At 39.1% G+C, this 24752-nt stretch overlaps 12 protein-coding genes and 2 non-coding genes across 14 annotated transcripts; 4 read left to right on the top strand and 10 right to left on the bottom strand.

The window, feature by feature from the left end:
- Positions 1-547: 547 nt before the first annotated feature.
- Positions 548-922, bottom strand: ATG8 (ubiquitin-like protein ATG8; the record flags this gene model as incomplete). Its single annotated transcript, XM_454881.1, has 1 exon — positions 548-922. One exon carries the CDS (start codon positions 920-922, stop codon positions 548-550), a length of 375 nt encoding a protein of 124 aa, XP_454881.1.
- A 506-nt stretch (positions 923-1428) lies between these two features.
- On the bottom strand, positions 1429-1992 carry RTT105 (Rtt105p; the record flags this gene model as incomplete). The annotated part of the gene is made up of 1 exon (XM_454880.1): positions 1429-1992. The coding sequence occupies one exon, from the start codon at positions 1990-1992 to the stop codon at positions 1429-1431; it is 564 nt and encodes a 187-aa protein (XP_454880.1).
- A 369-nt stretch (positions 1993-2361) lies between these two features.
- Positions 2362-5583, bottom strand: ILS1 (isoleucine--tRNA ligase ILS1; the record flags this gene model as incomplete). The annotated part of the gene is made up of 1 exon (XM_454879.1): positions 2362-5583. One exon carries the CDS (start codon positions 5581-5583, stop codon positions 2362-2364), a length of 3222 nt encoding a protein of 1073 aa, XP_454879.1.
- A 671-nt stretch (positions 5584-6254) lies between these two features.
- Positions 6255-8207, bottom strand: SSA3 (Hsp70 family ATPase SSA3; the record flags this gene model as incomplete). Its single annotated transcript, XM_454878.1, has 1 exon — positions 6255-8207. The coding sequence occupies one exon, from the start codon at positions 8205-8207 to the stop codon at positions 6255-6257; it is 1953 nt and encodes a 650-aa protein (XP_454878.1).
- An 889-nt stretch (positions 8208-9096) lies between these two features.
- Positions 9097-10170, bottom strand: AAR2 (U5 snRNP complex subunit AAR2; the record flags this gene model as incomplete). The annotated part of the gene is made up of 1 exon (XM_454877.1): positions 9097-10170. One exon carries the CDS (start codon positions 10168-10170, stop codon positions 9097-9099), a length of 1074 nt encoding a protein of 357 aa, XP_454877.1.
- Positions 10171-10630: 460 nt separating this feature from the next.
- On the top strand, positions 10631-10727 carry SNR56. Its single transcript, XR_002633603.1, has one exon. It is a non-coding gene; the product is annotated as a snR56 (small nucleolar RNA).
- Positions 10728-11035: 308 nt separating this feature from the next.
- Positions 11036-11641, bottom strand: RPS8A (40S ribosomal protein eS8; the record flags this gene model as incomplete). Its single annotated transcript, XM_454876.1, has 1 exon — positions 11036-11641. The coding sequence occupies one exon, from the start codon at positions 11639-11641 to the stop codon at positions 11036-11038; it is 606 nt and encodes a 201-aa protein (XP_454876.1).
- A 1288-nt stretch (positions 11642-12929) lies between these two features.
- KTI11 (Kti11p) lies at positions 12930-13178 on the top strand (the record flags this gene model as incomplete). The annotated part of the gene is made up of 1 exon (XM_454875.1): positions 12930-13178. The coding sequence occupies one exon, from the start codon at positions 12930-12932 to the stop codon at positions 13176-13178; it is 249 nt and encodes an 82-aa protein (XP_454875.1).
- A 458-nt stretch (positions 13179-13636) lies between these two features.
- KLLA0_E20417g (uncharacterized protein) lies at positions 13637-14923 on the top strand (the record flags this gene model as incomplete). Its single annotated transcript, XM_454874.1, has 1 exon — positions 13637-14923. The coding sequence occupies one exon, from the start codon at positions 13637-13639 to the stop codon at positions 14921-14923; it is 1287 nt and encodes a 428-aa protein (XP_454874.1).
- A 322-nt stretch (positions 14924-15245) lies between these two features.
- On the bottom strand, positions 15246-16001 carry UBC6 (E2 ubiquitin-conjugating protein UBC6; the record flags this gene model as incomplete). Its single annotated transcript, XM_454873.1, has 1 exon — positions 15246-16001. One exon carries the CDS (start codon positions 15999-16001, stop codon positions 15246-15248), a length of 756 nt encoding a protein of 251 aa, XP_454873.1.
- A 669-nt stretch (positions 16002-16670) lies between these two features.
- Positions 16671-17645, top strand: KLLA0_E20373g (ribose-phosphate diphosphokinase; the record flags this gene model as incomplete). The annotated part of the gene is made up of 1 exon (XM_454872.1): positions 16671-17645. The coding sequence occupies one exon, from the start codon at positions 16671-16673 to the stop codon at positions 17643-17645; it is 975 nt and encodes a 324-aa protein (XP_454872.1).
- Positions 17646-17932: 287 nt separating this feature from the next.
- Positions 17933-20026, bottom strand: KLLA0_E20351g (ubiquitin-specific protease UBP13; the record flags this gene model as incomplete). The annotated part of the gene is made up of 1 exon (XM_454871.1): positions 17933-20026. The coding sequence occupies one exon, from the start codon at positions 20024-20026 to the stop codon at positions 17933-17935; it is 2094 nt and encodes a 697-aa protein (XP_454871.1).
- A 702-nt stretch (positions 20027-20728) lies between these two features.
- On the bottom strand, positions 20729-20800 carry KLLA0_E20329r. Its single transcript has one exon. It is a non-coding gene; the product is annotated as a tRNA-His (tRNA).
- Positions 20801-21254: 454 nt separating this feature from the next.
- Positions 21255-24614, bottom strand: SEF1 (Sef1p; the record flags this gene model as incomplete). The annotated part of the gene is made up of 1 exon (XM_002999365.1): positions 21255-24614. The coding sequence occupies one exon, from the start codon at positions 24612-24614 to the stop codon at positions 21255-21257; it is 3360 nt and encodes a 1119-aa protein (XP_002999411.1).
- Positions 24615-24752: the final 138 nt, after the last annotated feature.

Below are 24752 nucleotides of genomic sequence, written 5' to 3'. Positions count from 1 at the left end.
AAAACAACTAATATCAATATTGCTTTCTTATGATGTTGCGATAAGTCTTTGGTTATGGAAAGAATATATTAAACCGAATTTCGACCTGCAATCTGCTGAAGAGGTATATAAAATTGTATATTTATGAAGAACCTCTTTCGAAGTGAAAAAAAAAAGCCTAGAGATTTCATTATGGAACGGCAACATATGACTTCATCAGCAGGTATTATAAGCAACGCTTTGTCCAGATCTAGGGAACTGTTGCAGCTAGAAATATGAGAATAGGATAAATAGAAGGGAAAACATATCAGAAAGATTTCAAATACTGCTTCGGTATATATCTAGAGCAAAAGGTGTGGAAGAATAGAAAATAATAGCATCGTAGACATTCGACAATGCATTTCATCTTATCATCACTTCAATATTGTTATTCAGGTTCTTTCTTTTAGATCATCTTTTCAACAATATCTGGTTCAAAATTGTGCATTAGTTACTTGTTTTGCATCAAGCAGAACAACCTAATGGAATCATAAAAGAAAACTTAAAGGGAAGAAAGTTTAACTTAATCTCATTCCTCAGAAAACAGGGCATCGTCACCAAAAGTGTTTTCACTCGAATAGGATACATAAAGGAACCCGTCCTTATCCTTGTGTTGTTGGTAAATAGAAGACATTAAAGCTGCTGTTGGAGGTAAAGTATCATTGACAAAGATGAAAATAGCCTTTTCAGCAGGTAGCTTGATTCTCTTTCTAATTACATAAACAAATTGGCCAACAGTCAAATCTCCTGGCACCAAATATTTGCGTTTATCAATGTCTGGAATATCCGATTTGCCACCTCTTTCACAGATCACTGGAATACGGTTATGGAACTTTTGCACTATCCTTTCAGATTCAGCCTTTCTCTTTTCAAATGGGAACTCAGATTTGAATGCAGATTTCATTGCGTTTTAAAACTCTCTCCTATAATACGTAACACCGATAAAAATAATCAAACTCTCTTGAAATATTCTCCTGTCTCTATTTCAAACTAATAACCCGAAAAGATGTTTGTAACTTAACTTTCAAAAGTCTAGCTGATTTGTTCCAACTCTTGAATCGTGTTGTGTCTCTTTTTATCCGTCTTTCTGGTTCTTTCTCTCTCTCAAGAAAAAAACTTGCACGTAATAGCACTGTACTGCACTTTTCTTGCAAAACTCAAACAGATTACTGGGTAGCTAAGAAAAACGCTCTTTGTTTAGTTATCGATGATATGCGCCGCTTTGATCTTCGCGTGTGTTCCCTTTTTATACCCTTTCTGCTGTTTGGAAAATGACAAAACAAAAGTGTTCCCCCCTTAAACGGTTTGAGATGCCGTTGACCCTTAAGTCACGTGGGAAAGACAGAAAATGAATCACGTGATATCCGGGTAACAATACTATGTACGTATATATGTGTGGAAGCTGCTGCTCTATATGCTAAAGCCAGATAAGGTTTCCTCGAGCTCCTGTTGTTCTTGCTCCATCAAGGATTCGTACTCTTCCTGCAGTTCTATCAGCCGTATCAGCTCTTCATCCTCATTTAGCTGTTTTGGCTCCCTCTTTGTGGAAATATTATTCAACATAGCGGGTTCATCGGCACTATTCACGACCTCTCCTTCATCTTCTACCAGTCTATCAATCTCATCTGGCGGTATCTCGTGTTTCTGTGCTTCTTGTTGCATGTCTTGCAAGTGTCGTAGGTATTCTTGTTCCATGACGAATTGTTCCATGTCGTTTCTGTAGCTATTGATCTTCTTCTCTCTTGCCAGTTCCCGTAGTCTGCCCTTCCTTCTTTCTCTCATAAGGTCTCTAATGGGGGACGATGATGATAACGGTTGCTTGTACCTTTGATATTTGAGCTTTCGCTCTTCCAATATTTCATCAGTGATATTAGAATCGGCTCTTCCATCGTTACTTTGGACATTGTCAAGATCGGAATCGCTATCTTCTTCGTGATATCTGCCATGAACCGGACTGCTCGGTATACAGTTCATGTAGAGCTTCAAAGTTGTGGATTAACGTCTGCAATACACCGGACGGCCTGCTCCAGGCTTCTTTCCCCAGCGTACATAGAAATAACCTTAATCCTTTTGGCGTTTAATGATGCTGGTCTAGAGATATGGTTTTTTGTTCGATTAACTTCATAAACTGAAAACGCCTTAGAATTACATATACACATTATATTCGAAATAAGATATGAGATCGACTGTTGCTAGAGAATCAGCAGAGGTGATCTACGGAGCCAATAATTGCAATTAAATTAATTAAATGTGGTGAATTTATAAGTAGTACGGACGGGTTTCGTTTCACTAGAGAAACGTAACTGCTATACATTTTTTCCCACTTTATATACATTTCAACATCTATAATTTGAAAATCTTCAACTTGAAGATGGTATCGTTGATAGATAGTTCTTCATCAGCAAGTGGATTGGTTTCTGATCCTTCAGCCTTCAGGATTTCAGACCTACATGTCTTAGTCAACATGTCATGATGATCTTTGACGATATTCTCAAAGTCAATGGTATCTTTAACTAATTCATACTTGACAATGACATCATCTGTGGCTTCAAGACCACACTTCTTTCTCAGCTTTTGAACTCTGTTGATCAATTCTCTAGCAAGACCTTCAGTTTTTAGCTCATCGTAGATCTTGGTATCTAGAATGATCAAGACATCGTTATCAGTTCTGGTTTCTTGTCCGTCTTGAACAGCAGATTCAGGAAGCCCTCTAATGGCACTTAGATCACCTTTTACCAATTGAATACCTGCTACTTCAATTTCACCGGTAGACAAGTAATCCTTGACTTGGGCAGAAGTTAGAGTTGGTAGAACGTCTTTGACCTTCTTGGCATCCTTCTTCAACTTCTTACCTAATACTGGCCAGTCAGCAACTGCTCTGTATTCCACACCGTATTTTTCCTCCTCGGAAGTGATGATGATGTCGCGGACGTTCAATTCTTCAACAATGTACTTTTTCAATGCTTCGATGTCCTTTAGGTAATCTGGATTGGAATGTAGAATGACCAAGGTCTTTAATGGAGTCTTCAAAGAAATAGTCTTCTTTTCACGAATATTTCTACCAAGGTCGATAACAGATTGCATTCTCTTAACTGCTTTTTCAATATCTTCATCGTAAAGATCTTCGTTGACTTCTGGATAGCTCAAGAAGTGGACGGATCTAGAATCCTTACTGTATTGAGCCAATACTTCCTCTGGAATGAATGGTCTCAACTTGGAGTAAATGTTATCCGATAAGAATGGAGTGAATGGAGCCATAGCACGGACAAATGTGAACAATGCATCAAATAAAGTGTTCAAAGCCTTCAAACAGTCTTCGACACCACCTTCACCCTTCAAACGACGACGATTGAATCTGATATACCAATTTGTCAATTCATCAATAAAATCTAGTAGTCTTGGAACCACTGTATAAAGTTTGTAGGTGCTCATTTCTTGATGAATGTAAGCTACCAAAGACTGTAGAGAGGCAAGAATCCATCTATCCATGACATTATCCGATTTCAGGTGTGGGTTATACTTGAAGTCAACATCAGAATTCTTCTTCAACAAAGCAATTTGGCCATCCAAGAACTTGAAAGAGTTCCACCATGGCAACAAAACCTTGGAAACAACCTCCTTAACACCTTCTTCCTTGAACTTCAAAGATTCAGCCTTCAAAACTGGAGAGTTGATCAAGTACAGTCTCAAAGCATCAGAACCATATTTCTCCAAGACGATGTTTGGATCTGGGAAGTTCTTCAAACTCTTGGACATCTTCTTACCGTCAGCAGCCAAAACGATACCACTAACAATAACATTCCGATAAGGAACTTCACCGAATAGATGAGTACCCAAAACACCCAAAGTATAGAACCAACCTCTGGTTTGATCCAAACCTTCAGAAATGAAATTAGCTGGAACTCTCTGGCTGAATTTTTCAGTGTTCTCAAATGGGTAATGTTGAGATGCATATGGCATGGAACCAGATTCAAACCAACAGTCAAACACTTCTTCGATTCTTCTTAAGACACCCTTACCCTTCTTGGAGGGAATGGTGATGTTATCGATGGAGTCACGATGTAAATCTGTGATATCTTGGACACCGGAGAGCTCTCTCAATTCTTCAACAGAACCGATACATACCATTTCTTCATAATCTTCGGATACCCACAATGGAATAGGAGTACCCCAGTATCTGTTTCTGGAAACGTTCCAGTCACGAGCATTAGCAATCCAGTTAGAAAATCTCTTTTCCTTGATGACAGTTGGCACCCAGTTAGATTTTTTGACCGATTCCAAAAATTGTGGGATGATGGTCTTAACGCGCACGAACCATGCAGGAACAGTTCTATAAATCAATGGAGTATCAGATCTCCAACAAAATGGATAACTATGGCGAATTTGAGAGTTCAACAGGATGTGGCCGGAAGCAAGCAATTTTTTGATGATTTCTTTATCAGCGTCCTTGACGTACATTCCAGTGAAATCACTGACTTCTTTGGTGAATTTACCAACATCGTCAATAGGGTTTGGTGCTGGCGTATCTTCACGGATGACACCATGCTCTAAACAAACTCTGTTATCGTCTTCACCGAATGCAGGAGCTTGGTGAACAATACCAGTACCGGAATCGTTAGAAACGTATGAGTCACCTAAGACTCTGAAACCGGTGTCTTTGTATTCGTCTACAAAGTATGGGAACAATGGTTCATATTTCAAACCGACCAAATCCTTACCCTTTATCTTTTCTACTACCTTATATTTTTCTTGAGCTGGTTTCTTGTAGAGAGTTTTGATCAAAGATTCCAAAAGGATGAAGTAGGTATCCTTGTTTTCATCGTAAATCTTGACGTATTCGAACTCAGGATTGACACATAATGCCAAGTTAGATGGTAAAGTCCAAGGGGTAGTAGTCCAAGCAACAAGTTTAGTCTTTTCTTGACCAATAACGTTGAATGCAATGGTAATTGCAGGATCATTGACGTCCTTATAGTTTTGTTGAGCTTCAAAGTTACTCAATGGGGTGGTACAACCGGTCGAATAAGGCATAACTTTGTAACCACGGTAAACTTGGTCCTTGTCAAATAATTCCTTGAACGCCCACCAGATAGATTCCATGAAAGTTGGATACATTGTCTTGTAATCGTCATCGAAATCAATCCAACGACCTAAACGGCCGATAGTCTTTCTCCATTCCTCAGCGTAAGTGGAAACAATAGCCCTACATTCATTGTTATAGTTGTCGATACCGAATGCATACACATCCTCCTTACAGGTGATGTTCAGTTTCTTGTCAATGATGTGTTCAATTGGCAAACCATGTGTATCCCAACCGAATCTTCTTTCAACGTGATGTCCTGTCATGGTAGCATATCTTGGAACGATATCTTTCACAGTGGACGCTAGCAAGTGACCATAGTGGGGAGTACCAGTAGCGAATGGAGGACCATCGAAGAAGGAGAATTCAGGCTTATCTTCAGTAAGCTTCAAAGAAGTATGGAAAGCATCAATTTCATTCCAGAAGGCTAAGACTTTCTCTTCCTCTTCCGGGAAAGAGAAATAAGTGTTACCTTCGGCAGCCATTTTCTCTCTTAATTATAAGATAGAAAGTGATGTGTCGTTTGCTTAACTTGATCACAGCTTGCAAAAGCTTACAGAAAAGGTTTATGGACGAACGAAAGTATTTTGTGACATAAAACTACGCTATTTCAAATCAACTAGAGCTTTTTCGAATCCGTTTAGAGTCATAGTTTCCAATCGATTCCAGAGTTCGAATTTTTCAAAAATTATCAAAGTCGTCAAACGTGATATGTCTTGCTGTCACATGATATCAAAATTATCTTAAAGTCAAATCCGTCACTCTGTCCTGCCGCAGCGGATGACGATGGATTCTGTGAAATAAAGAATCTACAAATGTGCCAACATCTCACCTCTCGCCAAATCGACGCTGCGATGAGTGAAGCTTGAACGTGGTTGAAATCTTTAATAAATGATGATAATTTATGATATTTAGTAACCTTTGTATATGTATGTATAAACCATGGTGTACAAGGACTTTTGTACACGAATTGTAGAGAGTACTAGATCGCATGAGTGATTTAATTAATAATTAATTAGATCCCATCAATTGAAGCCTTTATCAGTCTACCGAAATGAATAAAAAAAAATAAGATTGGCAATGTATGATGAATGAGAAAAGACGTTAATCGTTAATTGTGAGGTATGGGATGAGAGAATAATCAATCTCGTCACGTTTAATCAACTTCTTCGACAGTAGGACCGGAATCACCGCCACCTGGAGCAGCACCACCGCCTGGAGCACCTGGGAAGCCACCTGGGGCACCACCTGGAGCACCGCCAGCTGGGGTACCGCCAGCGCTGTAGAACTTGGTCATGATTGGGTTAGCAACATCCTCCAATTCTTTTTGTCTTTCCTTGTATTCATCTGTGGAAGCTGCTTGAGATCCATCTAACCAGCTGATAGTTTCTTCCACAGCAGTTTGTAGTTTGGAGACGTCATCAGCATCAACCTTCTCCTTGAATCCAGATTCGCCGACAGTGTTCTTCAAGCTGAAAGCATAAGCTTCCAAAGAGTTTCTTGTTTGGACACGTTCAGCTTCGGCTTCATCTTCGACCTTGAACTTCTCGGCTTCTGACACCATTCTTTCAATATCTTCCTTGGATAATCTACCCTTATCGTTAGTGATAGTAATCTTGCTGGTCTTACCGGTACCCTTCTCTAGAGCGGAAACGTTCAAGATACCGTTAGCATCGATATCAAAGGTGACTTCGATTTGTGGGACACCTCTTGGTGCTGGTGGGATACCAGACAACTCAAACTTACCCAATAAGTTGTTATCCTTTGTCTTTGTTCTTTCACCTTCAAACACTTGAATCAACACACCAGGTTGGTTATCAGCATAAGTGGAGAAGATTTCAGACTTCTTGGTTGGAATGGTAGAGTTTCTTGGAATCAACTTCGTCATGATACCACCGGCGGTTTCAATACCCAAAGACAATGGAGTAACATCCAATAGCAACAAATCTTGAGTCTTTGAAGATTGATCACCTGTCAAAATAGCAGCTTGGACAGCAGCACCGTAGGCAACGGCCTCATCTGGATTGATAGATCTGTTTGGTTCCTTACCGTTGAAGAAATCAGAAACCAATTTTTGGACCTTTGGAATTCTAGTAGAACCACCAACAAGGACAATTTCATCGATTTGAGACTTGTCCAACTTAGAATCCTTCAAGACTTTTTCAACCGGATCTAAGGTGGATCTGAACAAATCACCACATAATTCTTCAAATCTAGCTCTTGTTAGAGAAGTGTAGAAATCAATACCTTCGAATAAAGAATCGATTTCAATAGATGTTTGAGATGAAGAAGACAAAGCTCTCTTAGCCCTTTCAGCAGCAGTTCTCAATCTTCTCAAAGATCTTTGGTTATTGGTCAAATCCTTCTTGTTCTTTCTCTTGAATTCATTGGCCAAATGATTAACCAATCTGTTATCAAAATCTTCACCACCTAAGTGAGTATCACCTGCGGTGGCCTTAACTTCGAAGATACCGTCTTCAATAGTCAACAAGGAGACATCGAAAGTACCACCACCCAAATCGAAGATCAAGACGTTATGTTCGGAAGTTCCCTTCTTATCTAGACCGTACGCAATGGCAGCAGCAGTAGGTTCGTTAATAATTCTCAAGACGTTCAAACCAGCAATGGTACCAGCATCCTTGGTAGCTTGTCTTTGAGAATCGTTGAAATAAGCTGGAACGGTAACAACAGCGTCATTAACTTTGGTACCTAAGTAAGCTTCAGCGGTTTCCTTCATCTTACTTAAGACCATAGAAGAAATTTCTTCTGGACTGAACACTTTAGTTTCACCCTTGTATTCAACTTCAACGTTGGGCTTACCATCCTTGTTGACAATCTTGAATGGGAAATGCTTAGCATCGTTAAGTACTTCTGGATCATCATATTTACGACCAATCAAACGCTTAGCATCGAAAACAGTGTTTGATGGGTTGATAGCAGCTTGGTTCTTTGCTGCATCACCAATCAATCTTTCTGTATCGGTAAAGGCAACGTAAGATGGAGTTGTTCTATTACCTTGATCGTTGGCAATAATTTCCACACGATCGTTGGTGAAATGTGCAACACACGAATAAGTAGTACCTAAATCAATACCAACAGCTTTTGACATATTTGTTCTTCCTTCTTTACTAGTTGATTATTGCTTTGCTCTTCTTTAGACTTATTATAATAGTGGTTTTAGGACTAATATAATACCTTTTGCTTGATTCGTTACGACTAGTATATCAATTGAATTATTAGAATAATAAAATGAGAAAGAGAGATAGAACTACCCTTCACATTTCTTAATTCCCTCAATTGATCCACCCTTATATACAAAACTCAAGTAACTCTGAACCCAATCAGAGTTTACAATTATTTGAGACTCAAACATCCTAACTTCTCCCCTATTCTACAGTATTCTATAGGCTTCTATACCCTTCCCCTAATTGAAAACCATGAAAAACTCACTTTGCTAATTTAATTCGAATGCAAACCCATATGTTAACTAATTCTCGGTCTCGTTCTATAATAATCCCAGCTCATCGCACAATTATCTTACTTTTCGCCCTTAGAAAGACCGAGAAGCTTCCTAAAATTCTATTTTAGTTTTCTTTTTCCCTATTTTCTGCACTTTGCAAATTGCAGATGTTCCATAACGATCCACCACAAAAGCACCACTTTTCTTTTCAGGTTCTCTTCTGTGTGATTCGATACGTAATGATAGTGTTGGGAGCTAGGCTGGGTACTACACGGTTCAGGTCAGACCATTCGGGCGCTGTCTGATATTCTGTTGAGTGAATTTCCTTCCATGTCATGTCCTGTCCTAACCTGTCTAAGCGAGGACTAAAGCTTGATCCGCATTGTGCGTCAAAATTTTTATCCGGAGTAGCAATTAGTCACGTGACTTTGTGGCATTTGCTCCTTCGCTTGCGGGTTTTTTCTAGTCCCCTCTGGCAGGTTCTGAAAATATAGATTCGTAAGTAGCTGTCACGTGATTGGTTTTTCCCTTGTGGTTGTTATCTGCTAGTGTATACCACCTGGGATGCTATCGCTGGTGCATATTCGTTTTCGTCTTCGTTGTCATCTTCGTTGTAGCTACCTTCGTGGTCTTGATCTTCTTCTTCAATATACGTCTCATTGAGGAATTGTTCCTGGATTAACGTCTTCCAAGATGGTAATGGCACTTTACTGCGCCTGACACATTTTTGCAAAAGTTCTATGTTGATGAGAAATTCTCGATATTCTTCCGGTATTCTCTTCATCTGCGTGCATAACAAACTATCCAATTGTTCCATAATCTCTTTATACTTTCCTTCTGTAAGGCAATCGCTGAAGCAGACTAGTTCAATTATGTTATGCCATTGTAAACTGGATCCATAGTTGGCGAACAATATGCTGTTCAAGTAACTGAATTGTAGTTCTCCGAATAATGATTTCAAATTTGAGTAATGATATTTTATTAGTATCACTTGCATTAGATACCACGATTTATCGAGAAAGTCTTGCATCTTGAATTCGGGCCTCATCGATTCAGGGTCCTTGAATCGAATTGGAGTATATCGAAACGTGATCTCATCTGTTGGTGCCAATATCATATTGTGTCTAACATCACCAACCCTTTTCTGAAGCATGTTGGCTTCTTCCATGCTGGTCATTGAGGAATCTACGTATACATATGACTCGCTGTTGAATTCGCTTTCGCACCATAGTCTAACTTCCTTCCAGCGGATATATTTCACTAATTCTTGCCATTCCTCGGAATACTCATTGCTTGGGTATTCTACCATCAAATGTTGGCAGTTATCGAACTTATTTACAGCAGAGTTGTTGTCAATTTCCAATTGAGGTACCATTATTTCCCTGATTGGATCGAATTGGAAGTTGATGAACTTTTGACGATCTGAGTTAATCCAGTACCCGTATCTTATCCCACTCTCATCTCGTTGGAAATGTAAGATATGAACGGTGTTCCCCTCATGTTTCGGTATATGTTTGAATCCATGGAACGGTTGTGAAGCTGGTAATTGGAAATGGTTCAAATCAATGCCTATTGTAGTACCAACAGGTACGTTATCTAGAAAGATATTCATATTGTGTCGTGCCGAGAATCCAAGCCTATGACTACAAAAGAGATGGGATTTACGTCGAATATGGGAAGCACTAACACGGACCGAAAGATCTGATTATCAGAGTAGACATATAAACTAGATATTCATGTTCCATAGATTGCACCTTATGGCGTGCCCTAATGCTTTATGAAGCTCTGCGCTAAAGCCAACAACCTGCATCGTCATACATGATCCATGAGTATAAAAGTATCAACAGTTTTTCACCAGTTCGAAGTATAAAAAAAAACTGAAAGAAATTGCTTTCATAATATTTATAAACTGCTCGACTCACGTTTAGAAGAGAATATGGTCTTCGTCTCTATAACCTCACTTTCATTCATTAACCCAATCAATGTCCGGTGAATCTAACGACAAACACACTGTTCAGAGGAACAGTGGGGCTGTGACACTCTGTTATGGCCTTTTATGCTTTTCATTTTATTTTAACGTGATGAAACAAATTTTACACAGACCTGTACTGAATTCTCTTTTTTGAATCATGCAGATAAACACTTTTGCCTTTTTTTCTGATCATTATATCACATAACATACATCTTGTCTACTGTTCGTACATTATTCCATAACAATCGTTTTCTCAACATTCTGTAGATACACGCTTTTGAGATGGACATCTTGAGCTAGTAATCGGAGCCAGAGTTTTAACTACCTTGCATAAGTACTGATGGTACTGAAACTGAGAAAGTTATAAGTAAAAATACTATGACTTATTATATTTTATACATTTGTAAAGATATAAAATGACCAAAAGAACCTTTGGCTGTGATAATAACGGTTAATAAGGAGTTTTGATAAATTGGCGTATATGTTAATTTGCGAAGGAGTTGACTTATTTCTTAGCAGTCAATCTTCTCAAGTAGAAGGCCAATTCTTCACCTTCCAAAATGTAACCATCACATCTACCGGATTGACCTGGTCTGGAAGAGATAGCAGCGTACAATCTACCAGCACCGAATTGAGAGTCAACGGCGTGTTCGATCTTAGCTTCAGCAGCTCTGGCAGCCCACTTTCTTTCAGTGTTCTTAGAGGTGGTGGCGGTTTCTTCTTCAGCCTTAGTGTTCTTCTTCTTACCCAAAGATTGACCGTAGTGAGATTCGTACCATTGTCTGAATGGGGTAGCATCGATTTGAACGATAGCTGCCTTGGTCAAAGTGTTAGTTCTAACCAATTCATTGTTGGATGGATGGTAGACGACACCAGTGATTCTGGTCTTTCTAGCGACACCTTCGGAAGCCCAGGAGAAGTTACCAGTTTCAATTCTCAAAGCTCTGAACTTCTGGTTACCACCTCTGGTTCTAACAGGATGAATTCTCTTAGTACCGATCTTGGTGTTGGCAGCTTGACGGCCTAATTCGAACTTTCTCTTCTTTCTGAATTGAGCACGTTTAGCACCGGTAGCAGCTCTTTTGTGACGAGAATCACGAGAAATACCCATTTTGCTTTACTGTAGATAAAAGCTTTAGTAAAAGATGTTAGTAAATTTTTCTTTCGTTTGATTGCCGTTAATTAGCTTTTGCTTGTACTTTCACAGAGTAGTTATATAAGATAACTTCAGATGCCACCAACGATGTTTTCTCTTTGAGTTAATTACTTCACAAATAATTTCGCCTTCTTGGTTGTATACTATCCCGTACTTCCCACCTTCGATATTAGAAAGCCGCTTCTTTACTCGTATGAATCTCCTCAGTTCGCTAGTTTTTTGCTACACCATAACGGACTTCCCACTGATTATTCCTTGGTAACTGTCATTCACCCTCAGTGATCTAAAACATTTTCTAATTCATTCCATCAATTCAAAACTCTTTCAAATATATCTAAACATGTAATCGCACTGTTCTCTCATTGTATTGCATCCGCTGGTTACTCCACAAAGCACAATAGTACCCACGTATAAAACATACTATTTGACCTGGCTTCTTGACCTCTTCTTGTATTTCAAGAACTATCCAATACAATAACTATAGAAGGTAACAGTATATAACAGTATACAACAATTTTGTAACTTTTCACTAGATGGAAATCAAAGTTGTTCTTTCGACAAAATGGACCACACTGCCGAGTATTGGACTGCCAGAGGGAACCAGCTCGCCCAGAGAAAGGGACAGAGAAAGCGTGAGAATGGCCAAAGGTGAGCTGGAGGAGAGACTCCTGGGGAAAGATTCTGCCTAGGTGGTAGATGGAATGTTGCTCTCTGGGCAGACGGGCAGGGATATCGACGGCAGCCAGAAACTGAATGAGTGGTGTGGGCCAGAGCATTCTGAGGCCAGAGGGGGTTTACACCGGTAGTGAGTGGCTTGGGACGGCCTGGCTAACCATTATGGTATTTGTCTGTTTTAAAAATACTTATTACCTTTTTAGGTATTAGTGAAAATAAATGAAATTGAATTATGTATGGGTGTAAAATATATGTCTGGGTTGTGATAGTCCCGAAATATCACGTGACTTCTTCAAAAGAACCAGTCCTTCTTTTCCCGGTTTTCTCAACAAGTTAAAAAGAAAAACTGAAACTTTTGACATGAAATGACAATTGAGTCAATCATTACGCTCATCGCATTATGTTTAATACCTATGTCTTCATACCCAGTGCATTCAATATTCTCTAACCTAAGGGTACGGAATTGGAATAAACTTTTGGTCAACCTGGTGCTGGCATATTGAAGAGAGAAGTGACTACTAGAAGTTAACTTAAAGAGAAAGAATTAATTATTAATAGTATTAGAACAATGTCCACTTACGATGAGGTTGAGATTGAGGATATGACTTTCGACCCAGATACACAGATATTTACGTATCCTTGTCCCTGTGGTGACAGGTTCCAAATTTCCATTGATGATATGTATGACGGAGAAGACATTGCAGTTTGTCCCAGTTGTTCGTTGATGATCCAGGTGGTTTTCGACAAGGAAGACTTGGTGGAATATTATGTGGAAGCAAATCTGGAACCACCGGGTAAAATTGCTGTAGCTGTGTAAAATATTTTTGCAGCATCACCCTCGTCATTTATCTGCATTAGTTTTGCATGGTTATACAGAGTGTGTTCTTTTAGTTTGTTTATGGTTTTCTCACCACTCTTCAAGCACCGCACTGTATATAATTTCATTCTAGGGATGATTTATCAATCCTCTGGCAAGCTCCACTATCACACTTCCATCCGCACTGGACAGTCATTAAATTCAGTTCTTACCACATCATGCATATCGTTCACAAGTCCGTACTATATACCCCGGATCGTATATATGTTCTCTGTTTTAAGCATTTTCTGTATTATCTATTGTTTCTCGTATTAAACTAAATTTCATTTAAAAAAAGCGTCAATTAAAAGAATTAGAACGGAGTTTACACAGACTTCCGCTACCATGACCCTTAACACAAGGATGCTTACCACTTCAAGCCTTTCTGGATAAATTCATACTGCTGTAACTCTTTTACCATGGCGGAAGAATTGTTAAATAAACACGATCCGAAGTTGGCATATGTGGTGAAATATAATCATGATTCACCAAACCCTAGGGAATTGGCTTCCCCTTTAGAGATGAAAAGAGTCGCTAGGCCGCTAAGACATATCCATTATGTGCCGGTTAAATCGCTAATATTCTATTCCAAAAATCATCCTCCTCAGTTCTCCTATGAAACAAAGATAAAGACTCCAATATCTAAAGATGTCATTTCCGTGCAAGTGGAATATGTCGGTTTAAACCCAGTTGATTTAAAGATATTCAATAGTTACACTAGGCATATGAACTATGAAGTTGGCATTGGAAGAGAGTATTATGGAAAAATCTCAGAAGTAGGCTCAAATTTGGCAGATACGTGGAGTGTCGGTGATGAAGTTTGCGGTACTTTTTGGCATCCAAATTTAGGTAAAGGAACTTGTGAATCTACCATTTTGGTTGATCCAAAGGTTGACGTTGTTTTACCTAAGCCAGTAAACATCAGTACTCAACAAGCGGCATCTACTTTTTACTGTCTTGGAGCCGCATTCAATATCCTTGACAAGCTTGATCAAGAGGGGAAATTAAATCAAAGCAGCAATATATTGATCAATGGTGCCTCTACAATGACCGGAATATTTGCACTACAACTCTTAAAGTTTCATTACAGGATATTGAACAGAATCGTGTTAATCTCATCTACCTCCGGTATGAACTTCATTAAGTCAAATTTGCCTGAACTAGTCGATGAATTGCTCTTCATCGACTATGCAGCAACGAACGGTAAAATCTACAAACCATTAAGCGATCTAGTGGCAAGCAATGAATTGGTTGAATATAACAATGAAACTGGAAATTTTATAACTCAACCATTTGGCCAGGGTAGCTTCAATTTAGTTCTTGACTTTATTGGAGGGTATGACATTATCGGTCACTCTTCTTCCATTTTGTCCAAAGATGCTACTTACATCACAACCGTTGGCGATAATAAATCGAATTACAAGAAAGATACTTTTAATTCATGGGGTACTGCAAGTTCTAATATTAGAAAGCTGTTCGGACAGGTGCTATGGTCTTTCGATTATCAAATGTTTTATTTTGATCCAAATGCCAAATTAGCGACAAATGAATGGCCAAAAAAATGTCATGAGCTAATAGAAAGTGAAGTTGTCAAGTTTATTCCTGTAGATAGGGTATATGATTGGAAAGAACATCAAAAGGCATTTTCCTATCTGCAGACAGGCCGTGCACATGGTAAAGTTGTTTTAAAGGTAGAGAAGTTTTGAACTTTAAGCTGCACTTATGAATATGTGCTAATATCTTGCGAAATGAATTTATGAAAAGATGTTGAACGACAAAAATGACCAATGATATGGCTACGGCTTATAATCATTGTGATATTTTTAATTTTGTATGTTTTTTTGTTCTAATTGTCTCTTATGAATTGACTATTTATATATTTTTTATGTAACGCCGTCTTAAATTGTTGAAATCTCAGGTGACGAGATCATATGAACCGCTGTTGTGGCCATAGTTGGAAACATAATATCAATAATACTATACTGTACAACACTTAGAGCCTAGAAGATGCTAACATATTTGATGAACTCATTTCATTATTAAACCGACGAAAAAAATCGCAATAGCCAAGATCAGACAAAGCAGCGATTTGATGTTGCTATTCTCGCCAGGATTTTTATCCTGATCTTTCTTATCCTTCTCGGCCTTTATAAGCTCTTGAATTCTTACTCGATCCTCAGGATCCGAAATGTCGTCTAGTGAAGTTGCTTTCTCCGTGGCTAGTTTCTGTGCTTTATTTTCCTCTTGTTGTGCTCCTTTGGATTCCGCTTCCAAAGCAGCCTCCCTCTCTATGTCCTTAATATTCGACTCTCTTAAATCAGGGAACATATTCTTGAATTTGAAATTGCTATAAGTATTAAAATGTTTCGATTTCTTAGCCAGAGTCCTTTTATCCTTATCAGAGGTTGACACCGACCCCGTTGTCTGTTCATCACCTGTCATGAAACTTAAAAGGCCATTCAATATAGTCACTACAGACCATGCTGGGTTCCACGCCTCTGGATGATAATCACTCATCGAAAGACATAGTCTAGTATTTTCCTTGAATCTGCCGTTAGGCGTAATCATGCGAATCGCCGGTGGATTAAATGGGTAGTCTGAAGGGAAAGTTAACGTTCCATGATATTGACCATTCTCATACGGAGTGCTAGGTGGACCGGTAATCACGTAATGCCATTCTAATATGTTATCTTCATGTGGTGCTGCAATAATGAATGGAGGAGGGTTGTTAACAATGTTCTTGTATTCCTTAGTCAACCTTTTGTTAGCCTGTATACTTGCCATCGTACCTTTTAACACGCAAATATGAGATACTGGGATGGTAACGAGCGATAGATTGGAACTTCAAAACAGGAAACACTTGTGTAAGTCTTTCGCAGCGGACAATATACTGTTCTTGACCTTCCTAGATCCTTCAACATTGCAATACAAAAGCATTCTTTCTCTCATTTTGGCAGAAGATACAAAAAACCTTAAAGTTAAATAAAAGTTTCTTAAATACATAAAAAATTCGATTCAAATGTCAGTGGATTCTCTATAAAAAGGGGAAAATCTGGGGTACTCACCACGAGGAAAAGCCTAACAGCTGAAAGTATTACGACCTAATTTACTATGTTCGCTGAAATGACAGTATTTGCTGCCAACTACTGCTGTCTAGTCTTTGTTTCTGCCAAATATCATTATGTCATGTCACCTTATAGTATTATGTACGGAATATCTAATGGAAGAATGAAAAGCTTTAAACAGAGTTTTTTATCATGAAAAGATACAAATTTGAATGAGTCGAAAATCACATCAAGAAAGTAATTAACTTGTAGATAAGGACCAAAGTCCGAAATAATCAACTATATCGTTTAGACAGTTGCTGTTGCCATATCCAATTTCCATATTTGGTTGCATCTGGTGCTCTGGTTTCGGTTTTTTGGAACGTAATATCTACCATATACATACTGTATGGAAACGAGTAAAAGAATGAGTACCAATAGCATCAAATTATTGGCTGGTAACTCTCATCCCGAGCTAGCTCAGAATATTGCTAGAACCCTTGGGTTGCGCTTGTCCAACATCGGAGTTTACCAGTACTCTAATCAGGAAACTTCTGTCACTATCGGGGAGAGTATACGTGATGAGGACGTGTACATTATTCAAACTGGTACAGGGGAGCAAGAGATTAACGATTTCTTGATGGAATTATTGATTATAATTCATGCATGCAGAACAGCTTCTGCTAGAAGAATCACTGCCGTGATTCCGAATTTTCCATATGCAAGACAGGATAAAAAGGATAAATCTCGTGCTCCAATCACAGCGAAATTAGTAGCACAGATGTTGGAAACTGCTGGATGTGATCACGTCATCACTATGGACCTACATGCTTCTCAAATTCAAGGTTTCTTCCATATTCCTGTGGATAATCTTTACGCCGAACCAAGTGTTCTAAAATATATTCAACATAAAACTGACATCGGTAATGCGATCCTTGTATCGCCTGATGCCGGCGGTGCTAAGAGAGTTGCTTCTCTGGCAGATAAGCTAGATTTGAACTTCGCGTTAATCCATAAGGAAAGACAAAAGGCTAACGAGGTTTCTCGTATGGTGCTTGTGGGTGATGTTACAGGGAAGTCATGTCTATTGATCGATGACATGGCTGATACATGTGGTACCTTGGTTAAGGCGTCAGATACACTATTAGAGCATGGTGCTAAGGAGGTATTGGCCATTGTCACTCATGGTATCTTCTCTGGATCTGCAGAACAGAAATTGAAGAATAGTAAACTATCAAGGATCGTGTGCACTAATACAGTTCCTGTCGACTTGGACGTTAATATTCTGGACCAAATTGATATCAGCCCTACCCTAGCGGAGGCGATCAGAAGATTGCATAATGGGGAAAGTGTGTCATATCTATTTACACATGCGGCTATATAGTGAGAGGTCATCACTGAACCTCACCATCCCTTCCACAGCAGTACAATCGTTGTTAATTTAACAAAATATGAAACATTAAATGTAATATGTACTAATATGTACCACCAATACAGTAATCATAATTATTGGGTATTAAAAAGCTTATATAAAGTATTCGATGGTATCTAGGAAGTTTCTATCAAAAGCCACTGACTTGACTACTAGATTTTTGTTATATGAAACTGAAATGCTCGAAGATTTCTTAGTCTATAGTATCTTGAGTGAAGGTTACCTTTTAGGTTTAAAGCTTATGCTTTGGCGTTCCGTTTGAAACTGAAAAGTTTAGATTTTGTTTTGTGACGCCTGGAATCCTCATTGTTCCCTTCTTCAGGAACGCCTTCTAAAACACTTTCATTGGTGGCAATGGAATATCTTCTTCTATACATTTCATCTTCTTTTAACAATTGCTCAATGTTCTTTTCAAAGCTCGAGGAATCTATGCTAGAGACTGAAGATTCCTTATAGATTAGGACATATGCCGTAGTGAGTTCGTTAGCGTCACCAATGAATTTTAAAACTGTTTCCTCGTTGATGGACTCTACAGTCTCATCATCAAACAACAACCAACCGAATAGATCATTTTTGCAAATAGCAACATAATGCCCATGGTGAGGGCCTCCTCCCATGTGGATGACTATTCCGTTGAGTTCGTAATCTTTACATACGGCGCTATCAAAGCTTGAACATACTCTGAGATCCAGTGGATAGTGAATTCTGTTGAAAAGTTTGGCATTACAATTTCGTGCTTCTGAATATTTGAACCTTTTCAAATGAATAGCCAAAGTTTTTGGTAAAGACTTCAATCCCACAGTACGCTCAGCTTCTTGTAAGCCACAACATTTATCGCAGTAAAATTTATTGGCACCAGTTAATAACTCGCGATGTTTGTAGTTGTTTAAAATGTCTTGAATTTTGATTTCTTCGTCTTCCTGAATCTCAATAGGAAAATCTAAAAATGGTTCATCTCTTGCAGTGATAGTATCGCAAGTAAAACATTTAGTACTATTGCATAATGACCCTTTGAACAGATCCTCGATAAATGTCGGTTTTGATTCAAGTTTATCAGTATCCAGTTCCATATCTCTTTTTAAAGTATCACTTAATTCGTTCAATAAATAATTTAAAAATTCATGTGCGTCCTGATGCATCGAAGAACTAAACAAGATATTCTCTTGTTTCAATATATTGACAAAGTTCGAAGGAGATACAACACCTATTGCTGATTCATTTTCAGCAATACATTCGAAAATATCTTTTAGACCCGAATACAATGTAGGTTTTGTACCTTTCGGCAGATAATCCGCTAAGCTGGTATCGACGTTTACAACCGGTCCGTTGACTAGCGCCGCCTTTTTCCTTTGTTCAATGGAGGGTGCTTTTAAGTGTGAATTTGAATGTGGTACCGGCTGAGGCACGGCCAGTGCATTGGGAGAAGATGAAGACGAACTTGATGGTGGCAAAGAATTTGCGCTGCATTGCACTTCCGGATTCCCCGATTGGAATGATGTACCCTGAGTTCTTCCGACTATAATCTTGGTATAATTTTCATGCAATTTTTCGGAAATTGGGTCAGAGGGCATCACAACTGTGTGTACCGGCCGAGGTGGTGGCTTTGCCTGCGAAGATCCTGGAGAACTGGGAGGTAACGCGTTATTAGTATTTGCATCCGATGAATTTTTAAAAAATTTCAGGGAGCCACGTCTACTATTCTCTGCACTAGAAATCCCATCCGTGTTGGCGGCGGGGTTGTGACCACCTGGGCTACAACCACTGCCATTGACGTGCTTATTAGTATGCTGTGCGGGTTGAGGCTGTGACGTGAAACTTGCCTCGGTGAAAACTCTAGGCTTCACGCCAACAACGCTTGATTTCCGTCTCCTTCTGAGTAATCCATCTCTCGAAGGATACTTAAGAATTTCTGTCCTAAACTCGGTTAGATTGTAGAGACATTGAAGAACCGAATTGCAATAGCAAGTGTTTCCGAAGTTCTCATATCCAAAGACCTTGGTCGATCCACTCCCGAAGGGTAGGTCGGCAGTAATGGTATTCGGTATAGTATAAGATGGCATGTATTCAAATACTTCCGTGTGTAAGGGGTCGTGACTGATATCACTTGTGCTATCGTGACTCCCATTGGTGATAGCAATGGGTTCCGTATTTCGTTCTGAATCGTCATTGTGAACCAGACTGGACCCATTATGGTTACGAGTTGGCTCAATTATAATAGGAGGCGTAGCAGTTGCCAGCTCGGCACTAGAACTGCTAGAGCTGCGTTTATCGCTCGAACTTGTCTTCCGAGTCGAACTTTGTTGAAATCCCAACCATTTCTTAAGGGACGACATCTCGTACTTAAATTCACAAAGACAAAGGACTTATTCAAATAAGTAGGGGGGAAAAAGCTCGGATTGTATATTTTCCTTCACAAGCTGCCTTTAACTGTTTTTCAACCAAAAAAATAGATCCTTTGGTACGTTTATAATGGTTCTTCCAGTTTGCAACCAAATCGAAAAGTGTCTAACGGAGTGGATTAATATTTGATAGTAAATGAATGAAAGAGAGAAAAGAGTAGCAGAATCATATAACAGCTTCCTATATAAGACAACCTCTAGAGCCTCAATTCCGCATTAATACAGAAAAGTTCAAGATAACTTAATGATTCACTTGGCACGTATGTATTCTTAAATGAGCAGTTACGTGAAGAAGTTGATTCTCTAAGAATTCGTAGATATTTAAAGTTTCCTCTAAGTGGGGCTTCCTTTTTTTTTTTTCACCACATCTCCAAAGAGCATAGTAAATTGTTGAACAAAAAGAGCCGTATATCCATTGAATCATAGAGAAAGAGACAGAGGTACTGGCAGAGTCAATAACTTGAATTACTTATTACACAATTAGGGAACGTTCGTTGATTATCTATAATAGCTTGTTTCCATAGGTTATTCCTAATATGTCATCAAGAAGCTCCGAAGAATGCACTGTATTTCATCATTTGATCTTTAATCATCTGCAGAGATGAGCCAGCTTTTTCTTGTTGATAGAAAAAATAATGCCACCTCCAGGAATCGAACCTGGGTTTCATCGGCCACAACGATGTGTAATAACCCCTATACTAAGATGGCTTATTTTTGTTGTAGAATGGAAAAATTTGGGATCTAACGCTGTTTGACTTCAATGTTTTCACTGGTAAGCAATTATATGAATTTGATGTGAGATTTCACTTATGAATATCAAATATTACTCTGTAATTATTTAATTCAAATAAAGTGCTTGAGATAGAAGGATTGGAATTGTAGATTAATTAAGTTTTTATTAAGAATAGAGTATGTACTACAAAACAAACAATAAATATGTCATCACAGAACAGGGTCATGTCGTTAAAGGAAAGTCAGAGGAGAAGATAAGCCCCATGGTCAAAAAAAAAAAAAAATAAAATATAATAATAAAATAAAATGATAATAATGTAATAAAACAAATGATAGGAAGTGTTAGTTCATTAGGTGTGGGTTCGTTACGGGGGAAAAAATTAAATTGAAATTGAAGAGAAAAGAAGGTCGGAAGTGAGGTAGAATATTGTTAAAATTCGGGAGCCATGTTCATATCAAACCATCCCAAGAAATCATCATTACTAGAGTTTCCTTCGATCCAACCGGCGCTCTGTCGTAGGAAAAAGTCATCAAGTTCCGAGTTGACGTTCCCGTTAGGTATATTTGTGACATTGACCGGTTGAGCTGATAGCGGAGCTGATATACCCTGAGGTGCATTGGGTACCGATTGTGAATATAAGGTATTCATATTGGTACCCTGGTTTGCAGCATTGTAAAATACGTTCATGTTTCCGTAAGATGGGGCATCAGGGGATCTGGTCAAACTATTAAAACTATTAGTATCTGGTGTATTCAAGGGTGCCGTAGAATTAGGAATATTGTTATTGGAAGTTCCATTAGAATCAGCCGAAAGCGTCTTGTTGAGTTGGATGTTCGCTTGCAATGAATTGTTCATAGAGAAAAGAGAGTTTGGATCACCAGTCAAAATGCTTGCAGAAGTTTTGGTATTATGAGCTGCACGTTGCTCAGAAGTTGGTGTAGCTGTGGGAATGCTAGAAGTTGAATTGAATTTAGGTTTGTTCGTAGGTGTATCGCTGCTTTTTGAAGATTTTTTGATATTATGAGTGAACACGGTTTGAACATTGAACTTGTTGGTATCAGTTGTTGGGTTATCTGCATTTAACCTAGTAGCAGTAGAAGAAGAAGAAGCCAATACAGTACTGTGTTCATTTGAAAGGTTGAGGTTTGCATTGGCCAATAATCCTTCAATGTTGACACTACCGGTCTCGTCAAGCATAGATAACGGAATACCATTAATATGAGTGACTGGGCCATTTTGGTCTCCTTGTGATTGTGCTAGCTGCTTAGCTTGCTTGATAGCACTCTTAGTTGGAACCAATGTTGTAACAGTAGTCCCACCGGGCGTAGTTTGAGTAATAGTCTCAAAGTCCTCTTTAGAAATTTGATTATAAAATGGCAATGGATATAACTTTCTTCTGTTCTTGAACCATTTTTCTTTGTTCCGCTTAGCAGCTTCAGCATCATAGTTTGGATCCATCTGTCTTCTTCTGGCCTCATGAACGCACCAAACCAAATCATAGAATAAAGTACCTGTCAAATGTGATCTCATTCTTGAAATTATACCCTCCTCTTCTATGAATACTTCCGGATGAGTGACTAAAACAAAGTTGAGTTTTTCCAAAACACTAGCAGTACGAGAGATGTCATTCTCAACACTGGCGGCCCAAGCCGTCAGTTGATTCCTGTATAACCTGTGCACCGTGACAATAGATTGACGGGCGGAATCCACATACTTGTCCAAGAGAAGTGGAGTTAGATATAGTTTGAATAATATGAGAGCAGAATAAGTTGCACTGTGTCTGATATAAATTGGAAGCTCGATTAGTTGCTGAGTTTCAAGTAACTTCGTCAATAAGGTGATTATCTTGGTTGCACATAAATATGCTTCTGTGACATACTTCGTCTGATCTTCAGTTGGAGTCTCTGGGAGGAAAGCAAAGCAGCAGATCATTAACTTGATGTATAAAAAGTAAATTTCGACGGCAGCGTCCTCTTGGAACTTCAATTTTACGTCAAGTCTTTCTAACTCTCTTTCCAAGATAGCTAGAGAACCGGCACGCTCCCTGGCATCCATCAAGCCATCAGGAGAAACAACACTTGTACCCATTACATTGCAGAGTTTACCTTGAAAGTTAGCTAGACAGATTAGCTTTCTTAAAATCGGCGGTAGCTCACCGTCATCACCTAGTCTTGCCTTCTCAATCAAGTAGTCGGTCTGTGAGGTCGGTGGTAGACCTAATATACTGGCCCACAATTGTTCAGCGAAAAATATACCTAACCATGTTCTTGTTCTCCACTTTTCGGCCTCGGGCAATGATGTTTGAGTTCTGGTAAACTCTGTCATGAACTTACCACGGTGTAAGCCCAATTGAAATGATAGAGATTTTGCTAACCCAACGAATCTGTATGAGCAATCATCCAAAACCTTTTGGTTTGGTAAAGGCCAGTTACAGAGTATTAACAATGCTTGTGAGATGTGAGTTGATCTTGGCGTTCTGATCCAGCAAGTCTCAATGGCGAGTTGTTTTATTAGTGAAGAAAGTTTATTGTACAACGTTGGTTCAGGGTCTGATAATGAGGCTGTTAATATCACCGTCCAGAATAGAAGCTGCGACTGAGAATATAGCTCAGTTGCCGAATTTGATTGCATTATGGGAAAGTATGGTAAAAATCTGGCGACAAAAATGTTGTGTAACTCAGTGGCTTTTTCAATAGAAATGTGGACATCACCCAAGACAAACTCGTCGATATTAGCGTGAGGAGATGGCAACAACGGCATTGCATTAGTCGTTGCAACAACATGTTGTTTGCTTGAAGAAAGATCATTAGCAGGTGAATGACCCGTAGTTGTTGGACTACTATTCTGAGGTGAACTGGAAGAAATTTGTTGACTTAGGCGTTTCAGAGCGATCTGCAAAACTGGAGGGAGACGGTCTTTAGTATTTGCAGGTACTGAATCATTCAACAACTGCGGTTTACCGCTGCTTAGACTGCCACCATTATGACTGGCAGGAGAATGATCAGATCCTGTGGGTGTAACCACTTTGGAATTTGAGGACGTGGTTGGATTTGTAGTTGTGGTTTGAGAGTCTTGTAGTAACTGTGGTTCATTCGTAAGGTAGGTTTGTACTGAAATCTTATTCTTCGCTACTTGACCCTGAGTCGGCCCTGCTACCCTGTATGAAAAATCAACAGATTTGATAGCTTGCAACAAATTCTGTCCTATATTGCTTTGTTTTAGAGCCTTGGCGATCAAACTTTCATTTCTGGTCAAATACTCGATCTTAACTTTCAATTCATCGACGTCATTTCTCAAACTTTGTAGCTGAGAACCCTTCTTCGGTCTGAACTGTGGATCGATCTCACAGTGCAACCCCATTCTCTCACATCTCGAACAAGGTGCAGGAAACTTCTCTGAAGCGTTACATTTGATCTTGTGTTGTCTACAGTGCGTACACGACGTCACCGGTCTATGACCAGCGTTGACAACTGCTTTACCTTTCGACACGGCATTACTATTATTACTGATATTGCTGCTATCTTCCCCATTTTGCGTAGCATCCGAGATAGCAACCACTGAAGTCGCCCCATTATTGTTTCGTGACTGTGTAAGTGCACTTTCGCTCGCTCCGTCAGTACCATTGCCATAATAACTCTGTTGCGTATGCAATTGAGGCCCTGGTGAATGTTCTCGCGATGACAGTGGAACATTCACGTCTTCTACTTTAACCTGCTGGTGTTGCCTCTTACTTGTAGAAACAGCATCGGACACAGAGGATTTCCTCTTTGAAGACACTGGATCACCCATTATGAAAGAATTGATATTTCGATTGCAAACGATGAAAAGTGCGAGCCTTGTTAAATTCTATCTATAGTCGCTTCCGATAATATTTCCTGATCTGTTTGAGCTTTGTTTGAACGTTTTTGAAGTATATCCACTGCTAAT

Source organism: Kluyveromyces lactis (genome assembly GCF_000002515.2).
Source record: "Kluyveromyces lactis strain NRRL Y-1140 chromosome E complete sequence".
NCBI classification, from domain to species: Eukaryota; Fungi; Ascomycota; class Saccharomycetes; order Saccharomycetales; family Saccharomycetaceae; genus Kluyveromyces; species Kluyveromyces lactis.
Note: the sequence above shows the minus strand (reverse complement) of the source record. Positions and strands in the feature narration are given on the sequence as shown.